Genomic DNA, 22,099 nt, shown 5'->3' with positions numbered 1-22,099 from the left:
AAATACTTTATGACCACATAAGTAAATACCTGCACAAGTCTGTATAACACACCAGGAGCACAATTTGATTTACTACCTGGAATTACCTTTACACACAGAGCAATTTAATCTACTCCATATATTTTTGTTTCCTTGCTTCAGGGGCATTCCACGCCTTTGATAAAGACGGAGATGGCATCATTAAGCTCAACGTCCTGGAGGTAAACAGCTTTACGCTACTATTTCTAACACAATGTCACAACGCTAAATTTTAGTCGTATTATTCATTGCACACATTCTCAAAGGAGCCTACAAGAACTGGTCTGAAATTGTCATCCAGTTGGTAAGAGGTCGCAAAACCTCCTAAAAATTTTGCTACCAACTTTACATGGAAAACATCCATAATCTGCCAGTAACAGCTGCTCTGTAAGACTCCAGTTGGTGCTGAAGAGCACAGCTGCGGACTCTTTGTATCATCTTTGAAATGCTTCACAAAACTTTTGAGACTTTTTTTTAAAAGGGCGATTTAAATCAAACCTACTGATATAGCATTAAATGATACGAGGGTTTAACATAGTTCTTTCTTTACCTTTTTAAATTCTTACTAAGACGACTTACAAAGTTTCAACTTAAAAGCATGTCTTTTTGCTAAGTAGGCCATTAAAAAGACCCCTCACTTTTTGCCAAGTGAAGGAGGAATAGGAGCAAGAAGCTTAAAATTCCCCACTGCCACTATGCTTCATACCAAGTTTCAGCAAGGAGCTGCCTTCCAGCTAGAGATGGTGATGTCTCAAGTACGATTTGTTGGAGGATGCCAACCAGTTTTCCATCCTTTTATTCTAACTCTTCTTTCAGTGGCTGCAGCTCACGATGTATGCGTAACACCAGAGCCAGCGTCTACCTTCATCAAGACCTCTGTTTTGAGTGACTAGCTCCATTCATCTCCAAGTGCAAAGAAGAGCATTTCCCAATTATTTGCTTCGGTCACTGAGATAATGGGAAGAAGCCCTTAGGAAAAAAAAAAAGACGACCATACTGCAGTAGGCAGACCAGGGCGCATATTCTGTAACTACTGTTACAATTTCTTGGCATTTTCCTTTGGGCAACAAGGATTAATTTATTGATGACTGAATTAAGCTTTTTCTGCATGGCTGAGACACGGAGCATGCATTGTTATTCTGCTTATGCTGACAACTGGAAAAGCCTTCCCTCAAGTCAAGCAGAATTGGGACTGTATCTAACTGTGAAAGTCAGAGGTGTTCACTACCACCTTGTAATTAGTCATTAACTCCTTGTCCTGCTTTTCATATTATCAATTACAGCCTCTTCATGATATTGACTGAATATTTCACAAGACTGTGCCAGATTACATTAATATTATGCATCCCAATCACGTTGTTACAGATGTGGCTGTGCAGGTTGGCTCCCTGCTATGCTAGGAACGTGGCAGTAAGGCACAACAGACTGCAGTATCTAGGTACAGCCTAGTCTAGTGCTTCAGCAAAAGTACTGGAACTAAGCAATTTGCTCTCATTTTTAGTACCGCCATAGTATCTTAATTACACATTGGACATTTGGAATGTTTTCTATTGTAACTGCATTTTCTGTAACATTGAGAAAGTTGTTTCCCATTTGAGACATAAACCCTCTTATACATACAAATGTATATATCTACACACCCACTCTCCCCCCACCTCAGGGTCTGATTTCCTGACAGTATTCTGTATTTCCTTATTGTAAGATGTGACTTGCAGCAGAATCAGACACTATGTTAGCATGACCACTTTGGCAAGGTTATTAGAATGTGTAAGTACAATCAGTTTAATTAATTGAAAATAAAATCAACTGGACCTTGGCCTAATTTTTAGAGGTTCTTTTTGTTTTTATTTTGAAAGAACAGCAGAAGATGAAACATTGAGCGCTCTTCCATCATTCTCCTGAATATACAGCAGCTGTTGGGGTTTTATGGCAAGCATGAGATCAGCTTAATATCTCAAATACCTGCCAGTGCACTCCTTGAATGCATTTACAAAAAAGCACTTGAACTTGACAGGTTCCATCATTACCAGCTTTAAGGATGACAGGCTTTCACAACTGGTCAATTGCTGATCAACATAAAACTGGAAGGAAAAACAAAATGTGCAAAAAAAGGTGTGAAGAGACCAGACTTTGTCAGGAGAACCTTCCACTTAGTTCTCTAGTGGTGAAAAGTAACAAAGCAATCCACTACTGTAATGCAAAACTGTAAAACCAAATCATAACATCCACTCAAAGTTATTCTGGTAAATAGCACATTCAACTGAAAGGTCATCAAGAAACAGAAAAACTTTTGACTAAAAAGTTCTTAATGTTGTCTTGCAGTGTAACTTACTCTGAAAGAGTAAGAAAATCCTAAAGTTTAGCTAAAGAAGAGTTACTCTCCTTTAAATTCAACTCCTGTTTTAATCCAAATCACATTTTTAAGATGACTAGAACACTAGGAGACCTCCGTTCCAGCCATGCATTATCTCCATACAAAAAAATATGGCCAAGATTCTCTCAGTTGGGATGTTCAGAGAAACCCAAAATCTCTCAGTCAAAAGATCAAAATCAGGATTTTTGACTGGCAACTCAAAATCAGTCCTTCAGGTCCTGGTGAGTGAACTACCAGGTGCTCTAGAGAACTTCCCTTTGCAACAGGCCATGAAGAAAGGGAGTCAGTACATCATCTTGGAGGCACCAGCTGGGTGGACCGTTCCTGTTTTCCCTGCTGAAGGCCTAGGTCTGAGATTGCTGCACACTAGGAGCAAAAACTTGCAACATTCCTGCCAGTGCTGGAGCTTCCAAGTGGCCTGTCTTGATTTTATCCAGCCCTCTTAAAAAAGGAAAAAAATCCAGAACAAAGTCCAGTTCTACCAAATCCTGTGAAAGAATCACTCTATTCCAAACAAAGAAGAATCAGACTGACAAACCATAACAATATAAAGAACTTTTATTTTTATTGGGTTTTTTCTTTTTCTTCTTTTGCTGTGTAGTTTTGTTATTACGCTCACAGCTTTGTACCAGAGTGAGAGAAGAAAACCATGATCTATCTGTGCACATATTCTACACAGCTTAAATGATTAAATATTCAATTATGTTGGTTTATTCCACTTCCATTCTTCAAAAAGACTGTTTAACACTTACAGCAAAATGAAATTTGAGAAGCTGGCAGGTGCATATAACAGAATATATACCCACACAGTTTGCTCTTTCACAATTAAATTTTACAAACAGTAACTGAAACAGTTTCCTTATCCTTCCTCACATATTCTGCAACTCCGGACAACCTAGACTGTTTGAATGATAGTACCATACAAGCCTGAAAACCAAGATTCATCTGTACCTGTGTTTTATTTCAAAAAAAAGGGAAAAACATTTTCTCAACACCACATTTTTATTTCTGGGAGCCTGCAGTTTACTGCGAGTTTTCAGTTACCATTTACCTTGATCTGGCATTATTGTAGTTTGAAAATGTGCATTAAGAACTGCACTACTTCAAACGCACCGCACAGCCGAACTCCTGCTATTTTGCAGAAGTCAGCTCATGCACTGATAATATGTTTAAAGTCTGCAACCCACACATAAAGTGACACAAGGCAAGCAGAAGCTGGGATATTTAACGCATCTTCGTACCAAGAGATGCAGCAGTTTTCCCTCCAGCCCCTTCCACGTACAGAAGCAGCAGTGTTAGGCCATAGAGTATTTTGCACTGCCAGTTAGCTGTTATTTGTCTCTGTGATTTGAAGGAGAAAGAAGCAATGAATATAGACAATCCTACCATCGTCTTTACCATTCAATACATGCAAGGCTATCTGGGTTTGGGAAGGTTAAGCTTTGCAGCCCATGTGAACTTCAAGTCATAACTTTATGCTACACACCTTCCTTCCGGAGCTCAGTCAGGGCTTGGTATGCCTATAGCACAAGTTCTCATGCTTTTGAAGAGAATGATGTAACTGGTTTCAGTAGTGGCTGGCCCACTCTTTATATTGTAAAAGTGTAAAATGCCTCTGAGCACCTTCTGTCTGCTGAGGAGGCTCATAGCTTTATAAGCACAATGTCAGTCCTGCTAAGAGGAAAATGGTGGCTTGTCCCCCAAAGGGCCTGCCATATGTAGTCAGCCACCTATCAAGTCCACAGCTCATGATTTAACATTTGACTAATAAAACAAGCACAGATAACCACAAAATCAACCCTCATTCTACCCACTCTTCCACTTAGAAGGTTTTACTTGCATAAAAAAAACCCCAAACCTGAAAACAAAAGTAGTCCTGAAACAGGCTCGTGTGCAGCGCTGCTTTTCAGGCAAATATTATTCTGCTAAATTTGGCAAATAGTCTGCCTTCCCAAAAGTCATTACACTCTTTGACTGGAGGTGTATCAAGAATCAAAACCCCAAGCTGCAAGACTGGAGAGGATGTCATTAATGGCTACCAAGCCAACACATTAGTTTGGCATCTCCTGCAATTACCTCCAGAAGAAGTGAACGGCCAATAGCGAAAGCTGCACCGAGTTCCAGCTGAACTAATAGGAAACCTTCCCACAGAACTCCAGAGATGCCTGGGGATTTCCACAGCTGCACAATAACTTCACAGCAAAACCTTTTAAGACACCCTCAGGATGAAGCAGCACTGCATTTTCCTCCGAACCCTTGAGCAATTTTTAAAATGGTTTTTAATTTATGAAGCAAAATTTTATGAACACTCATGCGGCTGCTACTGCCCCGTCTCATCCATTTTAAGATTCTTACAATATATCTGAAATTAGCTGGATTTCAGAAGTCCAGTCTTTTCAGAAGTACTCCTTTCAAGGACGGATAAGGAAGTATCATGGACTACAAGAAAAGAAAGTTTGCTTCCACCAACTGAAACAGATAAACTCAACAAGCAATCAGGAATGCAAATAAAGTGTAATAACTGTGTCTTTTGCAACACCTAGTGAGAAAGATCTTTACACATTCCTGAAAACAGATGAAAGAATGTGAAGAATCATACGGAAGCAGTAATAATATCTAGTCTCACACACCATTTTTCAGAATGCTACAATCACTCCACATGCTCGTCCTAAGGACACACACTTCCACTTCAAGTGCAGTCCATGGAGGACCACTTGAAACATTCACATTATTTATGCCACATGTTGACATGCTCCCTCATTGTGGTTGAAAAAAAGCCCAGAACAACTCTTGAATATCAATAATTTTGGAAATGGTTTAAGTATTACGCAGTCTACAGCTTTTAGGTCATGAAAAAAACAAATACTCTCAGAGACATTAGAGCAATACAACCTACATCAGAAAACATGTACGATGCTCAGAGATCTCCCTGAACTTGATTCTCTCTTGAATTGTTTCATCCACAGACCACAGAAAGAAAGAAAACCAAAAATCAAAACCACAAACACACACACCCACACACACACCTTGAAAGCCAAAATAAAAACTCCCTCAAAACAGCGTGGGGTCTGAGTCACATATCGGGAATTTTTCCTGTTCACAAACAGCTTAATAAAAACACCCAAACAAATCACTGCAAAAGTATTGGAACCTGAGAGATTCCCATGTCTTTGAAGTAGGATGCTACTACATCTCATTCCTACTTTGTTTCTGTCTCTCACAAAAAAGTCATCCATCTCAAGCAATCACAGAGAAATTATGCTTGTCCGCTAAGACAATACAAAAACAGCGTGCTTCAGAGAAGGCCCTGAAGTTCCTTGATTTGACGGCAGTGGAACATCCATGGGCTCTCCTCAATCACTTTCTTGGCCTAAAAAGGCTTCTTTGTAGTCAAAGATGAGGCTATAAAACTCATTTGGTCTATGGCTGACATACCAAGCCTCGAAGAAGTGGTGAAAGCGATGCCCAGTCAAAATAGTACATTCAATTTGTTTGAGAAGCACGGGATTCATTTACAAGCAGCTCAGTTTTGCCACTGTGCTGTCTTTACCTTCTGTTAGTTAAATTTCACCTTTTTGTTATCCTGAGCAACAAGTTAGGCAAATGTGAACACAAAGCCCCTTACTAATTAGTCTCATTGTTCAAAAGAGTGCTTTGCTAGACTTGTGTCATTACAGGCGACAGGACTGCAAATACAAGTAGTACATTTAATTGAACTTAATGGGTGAAGTTTTCCATGCCAAGGGACACCTGCAGAGGAGTCCTGACAAGTAGAAACAGTCTTCCCCTCTGCACTGGTTTCTCTGTGGTACCTTCTTGCATTAGTAGAACCAAGACTCCTATACATTATATGCATTTTGTATCCTCAGCTTCTGCTTGAGAACTTTACCCTTTAAAATCCTGCTCCATTCTTTCCAGCTGAGTTTTTGTGAGCTTGACACAGCCCAAGCCAATGAAGCCAGTTCACAACAGAAACAAAACATTACCTAAGTGGATGCACTTAGGTAGTGCCTTTGCATTTCTCTGTTTGCTATGCCATGAAGATACAGAAATACAAAACTCAGTCACTAAGATTCCAAATAAAATCAGGAATCCAGCTGTGGTGGCATATCAAGATAGCAGCGGCTATGCTGATATTTAACTAAAACAAAAGCCAACACCACTTCTTTCCTGTATATAAGGACCAATATTTAAAAAGACTTAAGATTGCAAAGCATGTGAGCAGAGCCACTCTTCTGGCTGTTTTTCTGCTCCTGGCATACCTCTCAAGAAGTAACTGCCTTCCTGCAAATAAACAAAATACCTCAGAAGGTATAGTATTTTGGGAAGTCTGTCACTGTATACATTGTGCTAGTTGTAGCAATTTTTACACAAGGAATAAAAAATAAGTTACAATTAACATTAAAAAAGTTAATTTATTCCAGTTCTCCATAGAATACCTCTTCTTTTTATGAAGGAAGTCAAAATGTACACTGGAAATTCAGGTTACATTGTTAGAATCTGTCATATTCTGGTTTGCAGAATTTTATTAAGATCAGCTAAAAAAATGGGATACGACATAAAATCAGACATGTCTTAAAGACACTTCACAGGCTTCAAGTTGAGTTTGCAGACACCAGCACCTATTGTCATCTAAGTTCTCAACACCCTCTGGACTTCCCAAGAACCCTCAGACTATGCTTCTTAAAAAAAACCAAAACCAGAAAAACCCAACAAAAAACCAAGGCAGACAAGTGGAGGGAATATTCTTATCTGTCAACGTATTAAAATCTTGCAAGAATCTTCCATTTGGGCCGAATTTTACTTGACCAGCCTTATTTCTACAGAGCGCAACACAACCTGAAGTCTCTGTAGCAAGGCATTTCAGCCCCACTCTAACTTTGGATTCCAAGTGGGAAAAGAAAGAGGAAAGACTGGAGTAAGAAATTGATGTTATTTGGAATAATTCTGACATATAAAATTACTTCCCAATGTGGGAGGTGAAAAGCTTCATGAGTCAATCCTGCTGTCATCCTCGGCATGTCTTTCAATGTGTCCTACAGCATCCTAGAAAAAAAAACCACCAGAAGACAGTTAAAAATAATAGTAATAATAGCAACAACAATAACAAATGACTTTGCAAAAGATCCTTGAAGCCTCACTGAAAGTGATATTCTGGATAATATGCATTTTTTGGTTTAAAGCTTCTAAAAAAAAACCAAACTTGAAAAATTTATCAATGCCAAGTTATTAAATCACTTCTATAAATATTTCACATACCACATGATCCAAGGTAAGTAAAACCCAGTTCCCTTTCTGACTAGATGTGCATATCAAATAAACACAACATATACAAAGCTAGTGCTTGAAGAAAAAATTAAAGATTCTACTGCTGGTTCTTAGTCTTCTAAGAAACCTCCTTCCATAGCATATTTTGAGAAGCATTCAACAGGAAGGTAGTTTATATTGCCAAGGAGTAAAACGTGGATTTTACCAATCAGTCTGCAGGTAACAACCCTCCTTCCACCCACGCCCCCCAACCGTTTGCACATCACTTAATCCAACTGTTATGCCTTCTTCATTTTTTTCCCACCTATGCTAACATTCACGCAGAAATGTATGCACTACTTATTTAATGATTCTTAGCAAAACCAATCCCATATGCCAAGGAACAGTATCAGCATCCACAACAATGAAGGGGGGTAGTGATGGATAAAAGTTAAGAGGATAAAAACCTGTTTCAAGACTGATGTTTGTTCATCTTAAAAAATATTTTTTTCCTACAGAAACTTGCATCTTGAGTAGGGTTATCAGAATTTCTTCTAATATTTCAAGAATATTACTATTTCCATATAGTATTTCTGTTTTAAATTGACCATATCTCAAGTTATAATACTTAGTTGCACTCTTTATCAGTCACAGGTTGAACTGAAGCCTATTAGCCTTGTATGACTAACTGTATGCAGTCAAGCCTGTCAAGACTATAAGAATTTAACCCTTTTTAAAGAGAAATAGGATCAAGTCCCACAATTGTGGTGATGTAGATACTTTATGCTACCAAATACAACTATGTTAGTTCAACCACATACCTGCTTGGAACCCTTCCTGGAAGTAAAGAAAGCATCACAGTTCTTCCAACGACATTTTAGGGTCTGAAAATTAGGGTTGGTGTGGTCAGTCAGCAAGTGTTGTTTCAGATGATCCACAACTCCAAAGATCAGTGAACATCCATGCCACTGGTAGAAAATATACACCAGAATAAGCCAAAGAAAAATAATTTTAGCTAGTAGTTTTCTTCTTGCAACTTCACAATATTTTACCAAGACATACATGTTCACATGTACGCCACCTCCTGTACATTTTTTCATCTCTATTCCTTGAATTATAGCTTTACAGAAATTCATCCTGCCTCTCACCAAGCCTAGACGATCAGCAAGAATGGCAGGAGAAAGAGAGGAACCAAGGCTCTTACAAGATTGAAGCTTACCTGAGACAGAGTCATTGGGAATTTAATTAAATTTATTGAGCAGAGTAATTTAGCTTTCTATGTCACTCAGCTGAAGCTTTTGGTTTTAGAGTTACGTGTCACTATCTAAAATTTGACAGAAAGAAAAATAATTTAAGATGCTGCTATCAACTTGCCCCAAAGCATACACATACACTAAAGACCATGCAAAATGTACATATACATTTTAAAAATATTATTGAATTACAATAAATTAAAGGTCAAGCTATCCAAGACTGAGTAGTGACCATGCCCAGAAGATTCATCCAAAAACTATAACAAAAGAAGGCTAAAAACATTTTTCTCATTACCCAGCAACGATAATTCTGCATCAGATTAAGCCTCACAGCTCTGACACTGCCATCATAGCATCCAGTATAGATCTGTGAAAAAAACATTTATGGATAAGCAAACTAGGAATAATGGGGCAGGGGGGTGGGGGGAGGAGGAGGAAGTAAAATTTTGGAGGAAGCTTCAGTGCAGAGTATATTAGGTGAAAAACAAGAAAAGACCAACTTGCAATGATTCTGAATTTAAAAAAAATGGGTCTAACCTAACTCTTAAGATTTGCATTCATAGTTTACAAAAGCCTACTAGTGAATAAGAAATGTTTCCATAATTTCTATTGTTGATAGTGTCCTGTGTGTAAAAGTTCAGAATACTTTGAAATATGTTATTATCCACTGAAGTGAAAAAAAAAACCAAAAAACAAAAAAAAAAAAGAAAAAATTGGGTGCAAATGTCAAGTTGAATATATTTCCAAGACTTAAACAGTTATGTGCATATCAAAAAGGGATGAAGAGGAAGGGTGAGGAAGAACATCAGGATTTCAGAAGACGACGACTGACACAGATCCTAAAAACATAGGCAAAATGTCATCTTGAAAAACACTTTTGTTAGGCAAACACACCACACAAAATTGTCCTTGGGAAAGAAAAAGATGTCAGATGCTTGTAAGCCCATAAAGAACTTTCATCATATAATACATAACAGAGAATACTCTCTTAATATTATAATTACTCACATAATAAAGAAAACTCTGCAAGCTGAAGATTTCATTTATTTTTGTTCAAGTATTTTTGTCTCTTGGAAATTCATCATTAGGATATAACAGCCAATCTGCTGTGTGTAAAAGACTACACTTTAGTACTTAAGACTGCTACAGAAAATGATAATCTTCCACTCATCACTAAGCTCCTGATCTGAACATTTTTTTGAGAATGCCCAAAACAGATTATTGCTGGGAGACAGTTCAAGCCTCAGACTGTGCGAAGCTTGAGTGCACGTAGCTCTCAGTCTCTCTCATGTAAGAAGTGAGGCTTGGGCAGTATGCATACCAATTAGCAGGAGACCGTTCTGTTAGATTTGATGCTTCTGTTATTAGAGATCATCTCTATACCTTTCATTTTACAATCTGAAAGTTTGCAAACAAATTCCTACATATGCAGGCAAATAAGTGCTTTTAACGACTACTTTAAGCTACTTATTTATCCAGAAGTGCTTCTGAAACCTATCTTGCAGGACAGGTGTATGAAGAAATTCTGTGTGCCTAAATCAATTGCATACCTTTGTTTACATTCTATCAAAGGTTACTAGAGGTTTGACTGTGGGTGAAGTTTTTCTCTAGCATCTGGGTGACTCTCCTGAGTAAAAGTCAAACATGATGCTTGAAAAGAGGTAATATTTTACTATTTCTAGACTCTTCATTGCAATCATCACTTCAAACAGAATAATTGTTTTAATGCTACAGTAAGTTAGAAGGTAATTTTTCCCCAGACAATAATATTACATCAATACAAAGCCTTTATAGTAACTTAATTTTTTGGCTGATGTTTCTAAGTTCTTCTTAGTCAGACAGCAGGTTGATTTCATTATCTGAAAAAATAAAACTGTCTCGCATATGCTTGTGGAAAATACAACCTTCTCTTTGAGACCAGCAGAAAGAAGGAAGTTACCATGCTCTTATGGATGGTCATACACATGATCATATCGCTGTGGCCTCCATACACTTGCAAGCGGTCGTGAGACTTGAAAGAAACAGAAACAAACATTTAATAGCATGACAGTTAACAGCCCTTTTGCACAGACTCACAAATGACAACGCTTCCAACAGCAGCTTCCTGAGTAGCAACTAAACTACTCTGGTGGATTCCAAACCTCGGAGCCACCAGGAAATCTCACTTTTGCTTACATTACTTTTGTGAGTCTTTTTGTCCAACTAAGCACTTAGTCTTTCAGCAGACAAAACTAACATTTCCCACTTTTCTGAGCTGTCATTGTCTTAGGATAACCCGGGTTCTAAAAAAAATGGTTCAGGTTACATTCTTTAAAACCCATGTATTTTGGCTGGTGAGATAATGATATAGTCTGAGCGACAGGAAAGAGAAGGATGGGCCAGAGACCAGTAAGCACAAAGATGACTCCTAAATAATTAGCACGTATTAGGTAAATGTCATTAGTAACTAAAAGTTTTCTCACCTGTAGTTCATAAACACGAACAAATTTATCCAGACATGCTGTCACCATCACTTTCCCAAGAATGTTCACAACCGTTACTGCATGGTTATGACCTTTATAGATCCGTACCAGCTCTCCAGTCTGCATCAAGAAAAAGCAAAGGCAAATAGGTGTGTGTTTGTTTTTATTAAAACAAAAGTTTAACCTAACCTAGATAGGATAGCTAGCTTTAATGCTCACTGCTCGGAAAATGCAAACACCTTTTATTAGATTCCATCTCCTGTGAAGGTACTTCTAGACTATGATCAAACACTACTTACCTTTTCCTCCCCATGTTAACACAGAGCCATTCCAGTACACTAGAAACGTGTACCACTACGAAAAGTGTCTACTTCTTCTATCATTTATAACATGTTCCCACCTGTCCTGCAACTAGCACTGTGCAGCTACTACTAGCAGTATTTATGTAGCCACAAGGATCAGTGAGCAAATTTAGCTGAATACACATTTCTTTTTTCAATTAAAATTTATCTCTGTTAAGTTTCTTAATCTACCTTGTTGCATAGCTACATGAATGCTTCTGCTAGCACAGGAGAAAGATGGTGTAAAAGAGGAAAAGAGCGGCAGGCTAGAGACAAAGCATTCACGACAGTATAACAGCTTTTGAACCAGCTAGTTTGGAACACTGTATCCTTCAAGTTTTCCCTGTAACAGAGGAACTCCTCCCTCACACACCTTTGCTCTAAACCCTTTCTACATTATCAGCACATTTGTGTAGTTTTTGCAAAAGCAAGATCCCCAGATAAAAAGGCATTGCATATCATATTACAAGAGTCAGCATGTTTATCTATCCTCTGCGTGCCTCCTTAGTTAGCTAGAGTGCACAGTCACATTAACAAAGTCATATGACTTCCATTCCTGGAAGCAGTTTGCCCCACCAGTCAGTCAAAAATCCTGGAAATACTGACTTTATAGCACAGGAATTCACTGCCTTAATAGCAAAAGTCATTCCAACTTTGTATATGAGACTTACATGAATGTTGTGAGCATGGACAGACTGATCACTGGAGCCACTGAATACCAGATCATTCACAACCTTACAAAAAAAAAAATTTATTACTTTTGTAGCAGACATGGAAATGGGCAAGCAAAACATTAAGACGCTGTTCAATTTAAAGTTGTACTGTAACATCTCCTAAATTTGACAGAATTAAAATCAACAGAGTATGCCAAAAAAGCATGCACTGAATTTTTTACATAAGAGCTATAAAATGTACTATGCTATCCCCTAACAATGACTTTTGACACTTTCACAATTGACATTAGAAGCTGTTAACTTGCAGCCTACGAGGCCAACTCATCCTACCTAAGGACTGTTCTCAGGGACAGCTCAGCAGCAGGTCAGGGGCCAAGCAAACTGGATGCAGAATGCTGCTCTGCACATGCATAGTAAAGCTCACCACTTCCTGGAAATACTGGATGTACTGTGTACTTATGTTCTGGTCGTGTAAGAAAGACTGTGTTCCTGACTTGTACTGATCTAGAAAAGAAGCCTAACCGATCCATCATGGATCAAGAAGGCACCACAGTATGCTGCCATGCAGCAGGACTGGGACAGTCCACAGAGCAAAAAAGGCCGAGCCACTGCACCGTAACATCTAAAGTGACAAATACAATTTATAGAAGTCATCCCCTATCTGTTACATGGTGGTCACAGCAAGGCAGTCAGACAAGCATATGCTCCAGCTTGTAATCTCAGGAGCCAGAAACCTGTAAGTGTTAATTATTCCTCTATTAAAAAAGAAGAACATTTCTCTAGAGTTAATTTTTTTCTAGTTTCCTCTGAGGTCTGTACTATGACAGTATGTGAAAAACTTAACCTTTTCCCTAACTTTTCCTCTGGTGGCAAACTCAAATTTCAATATTCCCTGAATCTTCTAACAACACAAAATAAACATGCTTCCTACATACACCCCCCCTACAGCTTTGCTGGGAACACGAGATAAGGCAGCCAGCCAGAGACAATTTTGCTACCAAATTACTCAGTTTTTTATAATTTAAAATGGAGGAATCCTTTATCTCCTACCACAATCTGCTCACTTTTAGATGAGGAAGAAAAACCACATCATTTTAAGCATTCTTTGTCAAAAATGTATTTTCAGAGACACTTGCCTTCATGCAGAGTATAGTCTTGCTGTGACCCTCCAGGGTTCTGAGAAGCAGCCCATTCCGTGCATCTCGCACGCTGATGGTGCAGTCATAGGAGCCCACTACCAACAACTTGCGTGCTCCTTCCTGAGCTGTGGCTAGACAGCTCACTGCTCTAGGAGCATGGCATTCAAAGGTATCAACCTGCTTGTTGTTCTGTTGGGGGAGGAAAAAAAACGTGGTGTTTAAGAATTAAAACTTTGCTATGACACTGACTAGGCCATCAAGTCTTTTTTGTGTTGTACTTGTTACAGCATCTGAATTTAGGAACACCCCATTTCAGCAGCGGTAAGAGTTGCATCTTAAGAACTAAGCTTCCAAATCAAGGAAATGACTCCTTATGTTAGGCTTCCATTTCCTGTCTTTTTAAAAAATATTTCATTATTTAGCAAAGGTCCAGTAATTCCTCCTTCCAAATTAGAACAATGAGAGGAAATATGAGAAAAAATGCAAACCAGAATGAACTTTTACAGATAAACTTGAGAAATTAGTCTAGGATGCATGAAGAAAATAATCTATTTAAATAATTATTTTTATTCATCTTTTAACATCATAGGGACTGCTGATTAAGCCTCTTTGCCAGAAAACCCGTGAACGAGTCTCTTCTATAACTGCAAATAGAGCAGACTAAACCAGCACCACACTGAAGTCTCTCACACTACTTTGACGGACAAGAAAGGAAGATTCATAAATAATCAGCTGTGTCAGCAAACTCTCATGACACATGACTGGTAGGCCATGTGGTGGAACCTTAAGGAAAAGGGTGACATCAATACAGCAGTTAAGAGAAAGGTAACCAGAGGGAAGAGGAGATGGGACAGCTTCATGCACTGACAAAATAAGGGACCGAATGGGCCAACACTTTCATTACAAATACACTTACTACTCAAGACAAAGAATGGTAAGAAACACAGAGTGGAAAAAACCATCACAACAGGCTTTTAGGTGCCAATATTTACATGAACTAACCTTTATGCTGAAAGTAACCACACTGCCATTTGCAAGGCCTGCATAAAGGATCCGCCATCTACTGTGTAAACAGAGCACTCGATCTTCTAATTTAAACTGTTCCATGCATTCCTTGGTCTGGCAATAGAAAGTTTTTAAAGTTTTTCATTAACTGAAAACAATTCAGGGAAAAAAGCCTGAAGTGAATGATGATTTTCACCTACAAGCTGCATTTTTTGAACCAACAGCGTTAGAGAAAAACATCTGAAAGGCTGGTGTCACATGGCAGTTTGATCCTATTTTTACTCGGCTCACTCCCATCTCTGAGACTTGACCGTACTTCAGCAACCAGTTACAATCCTAAAAGCTTTATTCTAGTTACAACCTCTAATGTATATAGAAATTTAGACTACAGACTATATACACACATATATATATATATGAAAAAAACCCGTTACATGCTTGATTTTGAGGAATCCCCATGAAGTCCCCCACAGATAAAGTGCCATGAAGCATCAGCCTAAGAGTTAAAAATCTCTAGCAGTTTGCCCCCTGAAGCAGATACTTCCTTTCTAGTCCTTCAAGCCACAGGCTGGACAAGCCTTCCAATCAATTATCTGTAAAAATCCAGGTTCAGGAAGACTCAAGTCTGCTCCTCCACCTACCCTTAGAAAAACAGATACCTGTTCTCTCTACAACTTCTCTACACAGAGAGCAGAGCCTTCCATAAGCAATGAAGTTCAGAATACAGCAAGACATACAATCGTGGTCAGACAACCATTCTGCACTTTGGTGTTCCTGACATCTGGGGTCCTATCATGCTGTTCTGGCAAAAATTACACTGACAAGCTAGCCAAAAGATAAGGATAGTAAATCATTTAATGGTTTGCTGTTTGTTTTGGGTTCTGGGGTTGGGGTTTTTTTCGTGCTCTGCTCTAATGCAGTATGAATTGGGGTTCTTGTCCAGTTCATATGGGTTTAAAAGGCTTTCTTCATTTATATTTGCAAAGAAACACTCGCATAAAAATGCAGTACATACTAATCAACACCAAGTTTGAGTACCTTGATACTGTAACAGTTGATAGTGTGGTCACTTGAGCCAGTGAAGAGTGCAGCATTCTTCCCATTTGTCTGAGTGACCAGGAGGCAGTTCACCTTCGAAGTATGTCCTTCAAAGACAGCCACACACTTCCTGCTCTAAAAAGGAAAGCACAGGATTTGTCAACATACAGGCCCATAATGCCTCTCAGGATCTGTGCCTGATGGAGTAGGGTAGGACAGCTAACAAAAGCAGGATACATGCGGCAATCTATCTCCCCTTACCCCTCTCACAGGGAGAAGGAGTTGGGGAGGGGGAGAAGCGAGGTTTGAAGAAAAAGAACAGCGTAAAAAAACCCAGGTGCTTGAAAAAGCAGGCGCTTTCTTAACTATATAGTAAGGCTTTACAAAACCAGAATTGTAGCCTTGTAACTGCAATTAATTAACACCATTCCCACAACCTTACTTACTACCAGACTGTAGGCACAAACAGTTTTGTCTGCTGAGCAGGTGTACAACAAATTCCCAAAAATCTGAATAGCATTCACTGCAGCCAGATGTCCCTCAAAGCTTCCCTCTGTAGGTTCTTCATCCTCACCTGGCTCTGAAGACACTTCTGTAGGACAGAGACATGAGTACTTTGATTATGGGAACACACTCAAGCAAACATACTGCTGTCGTTTGTATTACCAAACAGCAGAACTGTTTTGTGGTCTCAGCATCTTAAAGTCAGATTTCATTGTGGGTCCCAGTTAAAGCCTGTGAGCAGCAGGAGGCAACATAAAATATCAGAAAGACCTTTATATGACATTGAGTCCAGAAAGATCTTTAAAATAGCAAAAGGATTGTATATTGTTTGTCCTACAACACTATGGAGACTGTGGTGCAGAAGTGTTCATGTGGGAAGAAGAGGGAGGATGTGGAGGAGTCAAGGCACAAAGCGTGCAGTGAGAGATGATGTGAAGTGAGTATGCATCACTTCCCACTTCAGTTTTTCTCTTAGGGGCCAAATTCCCCTCTGGAAGCAGTCTGATCGAGACTTAACATACATAAAGCATGAGAAGAAAAGCTAAAAAGATATACCTGATGAGTTCTTTGATCCTCTTAGTGATGATATGGAAGTCTGTGTCTCAGCCACACTGTAACACAGAAATAAAGAGTATTAAGATTAGACTCTATATGTTCATTTTCAGACAAAATATTGCTGTAACACAATAGAAAACAAGACACTGCACTTAGTAGAAAACAGGCTGTAACAGATAAGCTCAAAAACAAACTTTCTGTGCAGGGCAGCCTTGTTTCTTGTATTAAAGAAATTAGTAGGCAACAAGACACATTCATTTGTTGGACAAAAAAAATTTCAGTTTTCATTTTCCCCTCTTATTTCACTCCTGAATGAAATTAAAAAGTTATTGATGTTGTAAGACTTTCTGAATAGGAAAAAAAAATAAAAAATGAGGCCCTTATGAATATTATATAGTGCTTTTACTTTTGAGATCTACAATAATCTCACCTTCTTTTCCCGTCATCCCTATAATTTGTGCCAATCTCACTGGTAGAGCTCACTTCATCATAACCGGAGCAGGACGCCTCTAGGACTGCTTGATTCACAGAGTTGCGTGAACCCCTCTTTGATGGGCTGTCTGGTTTCTCATCGCCCGACTCTGATGAACCTACGTCAACCACCTCACACTGGGGTGCTGGAACTTCCACTAGTTCCAGAGAAGCATCACTGTCATTCTCATCTTTGTTTCTTGCTGTTTGAGCAGCAACTCCATCCTCCTGTCTTGGAGGAGTGGATGTAGTAACTTTTTCTCCTTTAGGTACCTTTCCACCCTTGACTTTCCGGACAGGCTTAGAGTCAATTATATCCTGTTCTGTATCACTGTTCTCTGGCACGTGGGCTGCCCTCAGAGTTTTCTTCTTCCTTAACTTTCTCCTCCTCCTGTTTCCTTTTTCTGCTGGGGCTACAGTGGTTGCCACCTGTTGCTCGGACGGTTCTGCTGACAGTTTGGGGGTTTTATCCATTGGTGTTTCTGGAAGGACTAAATGCTTCGCAAGAGGAGTGCTACACTGATCCAGTAAAAAGCTTTCAGTCACCGTATCATTTATTTCTCTCTTGCTAAAAACAGACAGTGAATGAGGAGAAAGGTTTGCAGGAAGTCCAGCCTTTCCCCTGTCCGCAGCAGGCTTGTGAACATCTTGATTAGTGTGTTGGAAACAAGCTGCCAGCTCTGATAGGGATATGGTTTCAGAGATAACTGGATATACTGAAGTCTTCTGGTTGGTCTCTTCTGAAGAAAGCAGACTAGTGTTATATTCAATCTGTACAGCAATAAATATTTACGCAAAATTGCTTTCCCTGCATTTTTCTGTTTATACTTAATTGTGCATGCAAAGTACATTTTCCCACATGTTGAAAGCTACATGCACATGCAGATTCGCTATCTCAGTCAGCTATCCAGCCTTTAAAAAACCCCACAACATAGCTGAAGAATAAAATGTTTATCTGTGTACCCAGAACCAAAGGAATGGGGCACATCACTCAAGTTGCTGGCTGACTATATGCTTTTAAAGTTCTGACAAACAGCTTTTGGTGAATCCTATATTGACGGCTTCACTGGGTGCTGTCTTACCAGCTGTCACCACTGCTGCAGGACTGGTATTAGCCAGTGCATGCCTAGTATGTCTCAGCTGCTCATGTTACAGATTTGCTAATAAGTTAAGATTGACTGACTTTATTTGATTTTAAAAAATCATTTTTAATAGAAATATAGAGGGACAAGAAATATATTTTAATGAAACTTACAGTTGCACAGCAAAAGCCGTTATGAAATCCTTTGTACAGTCCCGTACCAAGGCCAGAAGAATGGGCTAGAATAGTGTTTAAAACTTAGGTAGTAAATTGAGGGTTTGAAAGGTTTCTTTGTAGTTAACTAGTCTTCTGTATGTAGAAAGTGTATTGAAATGTCAGAATATATGATTAATGGGAACTGGGGAGAGTCGACTGGAACAGCTTGTAGTTATCTGCCAAGAAACCATGAACTTGAGTAAAAGGTAATTCTGGCAGGGGGAGATCGCGACCACTGACTCATATACCACCTACCCAAATCGTACCCCAGACCCATTTCTGGACCTTTCTAACCTTTACTGCGCAGAATCGGATATGGGAGGAGAATATGTTAATGATTTTCAGGAAATATCATGATTATGCATGAATACTTAATGACTATGCATGAATAAGTTCTATATATAGTGTCTGATTTTGAAACTTGGTGTGCGTTGATCGTGAGAAGACTCACTCACGCACCCAGCCGTTAATAAAGAAGTGTCTGCTTATCTACATCACATTGGTGTCAATAAGTTCTTCATTCCGAGATTTCGGTAACACTCAGAGACACAATTTGAAGATCTTGCACTTAAGCCATCTGCATTAGTTATTTCTACCAAGTTACTTGGGCCCAATTGAAAGTGAGCCATGCACAACCCACTCTGCAACCTTTGGTCCTGGGAATGGCAGCACTGTAGCCACCAGGGCAAGCTTTGTAAGTTCATCAGTGGTGGCCTAAGCAATGGGGCAAACATACTCTCCCTGTCACTTTAATTCAAAGCCAATATGAACAAATGAATCCAACCTCTCAACTGAGACAAGCTAAGAGCACAGGCAGCATCTCTCACAGCTGTGCTTCCCACACCCTGAAGTTCCACAGCTGCATTTGCAGTAACTACAATCCAGAACAGGATGTTTCAAGTTCACTGCATTTACTGGGTGGGATCTCTCAATGCGAATGGGAAGCTGGCAACATTTGAAACACCTCCCTGCTTCCCTCTCTTAGAAACCAGCAAATTAAACCTACAGCAATGATTAGACAAAGCTGTTGGACTGTTTAACACATCATAGTACAAATTTGATGCTTTGAAATCACACATCCAACTAGACACAGCTTAAACGTGAGCATCTCGCCCCACAACCTCCTCAGGTGGGAAGTTCCAAGATAAAATTAGAACTTGCTGACAGCCAAGTATATTGTATTTAAACTAAGTCGATGGAAAGCTATTTTTCCCCTGACCCATAGCTGTCACACACAGCTGCAACCTGTTAGAAAACCCTCTAGGCAGAAGAAATGAATGCTTAGACACGGTTTGAAGTTACTGTGTGGAATTATATTGGGAAGGCGGCGTACAAGCCCTTGAATTCTGAATACACCTCTAATATCATGCATCCCTCATTACCCACAGGAAGGGGGAAGGAAGAAAGTCCAGTCACTTAAAAACAAAACAACCAGGAAAATCAAAGTAACTGGCAACTTAAACTGAAATTTCTAAACCCAAAAGTTATTAATTGTCAGCACTTGGGAGTACTGTAGGTGTTAGAAAAGGAAGTAGGAAATCACCGTGTAGTGCAATAAAACAGAATCACTCAGTTCCACAGGTGGGAGAGATTGCTGGGAGTTAGGGGAAACCAAATGCAATCAGCTCCTTCAAAGCAAGGCTGAGCTGACATCCTAGGAAAGCTAACAAGCCAGGTGTTCAATCCCCAGAAAGCATACAGCCAGCCCCCAGAGAGAACTCCTCTCCACCAAATTACAAAATTTACCTGATGGCAAATCCTTATTTTTCCCAAAAATTACCAAATTCATTTGATGGCAGACATATTTAAAATTTAATGCATACAGAAGTTGATCAATACCAAAACCACATTTGACAAACATCAAAAACAAATCTGTAGGAAACTGAAAAATATGCTAATGCAATGAAGACAATTAAAAAGTAATCATTTAAGTAATAAATACAGCTATACATTGAAGGTTCACCTTTATGAGAGAAAAAACCAAACCGCACTCTTTAGTTTCTGTTGTGCCTGCACAAACATCAGTGAAGTCTGAAGATTTTGCAAGCAAGGTGCTTCATGCCACTGTAGCTAGTGATCACTAAATCTTTATTCTGAATATTCCAACTCTAAAGAAAAATTACACCTCTCCCTACTGATGTTTCAACATAAGAGAATGGCATATGCCAATAAAAATGGGAAAGTGAAAGAAAGATAGTGGCTTCCTAAAAGCTGAGTCTTAACGAAGCAAACAAACACAAAAGCAGATTCTCCCTGCCACCCAAGTTTACTTTAGCGTACACCCTTAGAGCTTCATAATCCCTGTCAAATCCTCCAAAAAAAGATGAAGCAAAATTCACAATACTACATCAATGTAACTTAATGTAACAGAGTGGAATACAGGAAATGCAATGGTGACTGAAAAAGCACAAAGAACACTATTTATACAGAATTCTACATCTGAAGCAAACTGCAAAAAGGTATAAAACCAAAAACCTTTAAAATTCTTCTATTTACAGTAGTCTAAGCTTAAATTCAGCCAACACTTATCTTGTGCTTGAGAAAAAAACACACTTATAAAAGTAGAGCAGCACAGCTTTTTCCAATAGTGTTTTCCACTTAAACCAAAGAAAAACATTTTGTGTTGGCTATATTTACCTTCAACAACGATTTTACTTATTAAACTTTATATTAAATTATCTAAGTTAAAGGTTTGGGTAAGTGACATTGTTATGGCAAACAACTGTCATAAGTCACCTGGCTTGACTTCACAGGCTCTTAGGAAGCAGAGTAGAAGACAAAAATTACAGGGGAGGTTTTAAGGTTTGGGGTTTTGGGGGGTTTTTTGTTTGTTTTGTTTTGCGTTGGGTTTTTTTGTTGTTTTTTTTTAATTAACTAAAAGGATGTAACTTTCAAATTCATGTCTGTTCTATTTTTTAAGTAAAACTAGAAATCTGTAGGTGCATATGACTACAATTTGCATGTGCTTAATTTAAAAAATGTAGAATCCATTTGGATGTGCTGTAAAGAAGACCCCAGCTTCTAAGACCATTAAGTTGACAAAGCCCTACACAAGTTAATGGGAGTTCACCCCTGTACAGCACGCTGCAGGTTTGAGACCCAACTTCCATTCTTTTTTGGGGAAAAAAAAATATTTTCCTTATTTTCTTAAACCTAGTTCTCTTAAAACAAAGGGAAGCCATACATACCATCCTTCTGCTTCACCTCTCCTGCTCGGGAAGCACATGGAGAGCTCTGGAGGACTGAATTCACATTTTCTTCTGCGCTTTTTGGAGACACAGGTTCTCGTTTAACTTGTACTGTGGAGTCAGGAGGAGTGGTAGGTGTGATGCCAGAAGACTGGAATGGTGAGGGCATGCTTACATGAACAGAAGCTCCCAGTGGAGATACAGAAGACGACAAAGTGTCCAAAAGGGGCAGGAAGGAGCCTGCAGGAATTAAGTCAGCTGTCATCTGTGATTTGCTATTTCTTCTCTCACTCAAGACGCTGCAGGAAAGTTGCTCTGGCAGTTCAGAAGGCTCATATGTTTCTAATGGAAAAAGAGGAGATGGGAGGAAAAAAGCACAAGAAATTCACAGAACAAAAATGTTCACATTTTACAATAAAATTTAGTAGTGCCAAGAGCTCATTTACTGTGAGCACAGAAAGAGAGTAATTTGTAAAAAAGCCACTAGATGGCACTACCAAAGACGACAGACCAGACTTGAACAATAAAGACTT

General features: G+C 39.0%; 2 protein-coding genes across 9 annotated transcripts in view; one reads left to right on the top strand and one right to left on the bottom strand.

Annotated features, from left to right (window-relative positions):
* CAPN3 (calpain 3) overlaps positions 1 to 1,840 on the top strand; it is a 31,524-nt gene extending 29,684 nt beyond the window's left edge. For all 6 annotated transcript variants that reach the window (XM_056347633.1, XM_056347632.1, XM_056347639.1 and 3 more), the window contains 2 exons: positions 142 to 200; positions 835 to 1,840. In XM_056347633.1, coding sequence (XP_056203608.1) covers positions 142 to 200; positions 835 to 861 — 86 coding nt within the window. In that variant the 3' untranslated portion in view covers positions 862 to 1,840. The remainder of the gene's footprint in view (positions 1 to 141; positions 201 to 834) is intronic.
* A 1,092-nt stretch (positions 1,841 to 2,932) lies between these two features.
* Positions 2,933 to 22,099, bottom strand: part of ZNF106 (zinc finger protein 106) — a 42,922-nt gene continuing 23,755 nt past the window's right edge. For 2 of the 3 annotated variants that reach the window (XM_056347628.1, XM_056347630.1), the window contains 13 exons: positions 21,567 to 21,908; positions 17,041 to 17,821; positions 16,611 to 16,666; positions 15,998 to 16,143; positions 15,552 to 15,686; positions 14,511 to 14,627; positions 13,506 to 13,697; positions 12,367 to 12,429; positions 11,355 to 11,474; positions 10,832 to 10,903; positions 9,188 to 9,259; positions 8,461 to 8,607; positions 2,933 to 7,438 (listed from right to left, as the gene is read on the bottom strand). In XM_056347628.1, the coding sequence (XP_056203603.1) occupies positions 7,382 to 7,438; positions 8,461 to 8,607; positions 9,188 to 9,259; positions 10,832 to 10,903; positions 11,355 to 11,474; positions 12,367 to 12,429; positions 13,506 to 13,697; positions 14,511 to 14,627; positions 15,552 to 15,686; positions 15,998 to 16,143; positions 16,611 to 16,666; positions 17,041 to 17,821; positions 21,567 to 21,908 (2,300 nt within the window). In that variant the 3' untranslated portion in view covers positions 2,933 to 7,381. The remainder of the gene's footprint in view (positions 7,439 to 8,460; positions 8,608 to 9,187; positions 9,260 to 10,831; positions 10,904 to 11,354; positions 11,475 to 12,366; positions 12,430 to 13,505; positions 13,698 to 14,510; positions 14,628 to 15,551; positions 15,687 to 15,997; positions 16,144 to 16,610; positions 16,667 to 17,040; positions 17,822 to 21,566; positions 21,909 to 22,099) is intronic. The other variant, XM_056347629.1, reaches the window with a different exon arrangement.

Source organism: Falco biarmicus, chromosome 7, assembly GCF_023638135.1.
Source record: "Falco biarmicus isolate bFalBia1 chromosome 7, bFalBia1.pri, whole genome shotgun sequence".
NCBI lineage: Eukaryota > Metazoa > Chordata > Aves > Falconiformes > Falconidae > Falco > Falco biarmicus.
The sequence above is the reverse complement of the archived record's forward strand: the minus strand, read 5'-3'. Positions and strand labels throughout refer to the sequence as shown.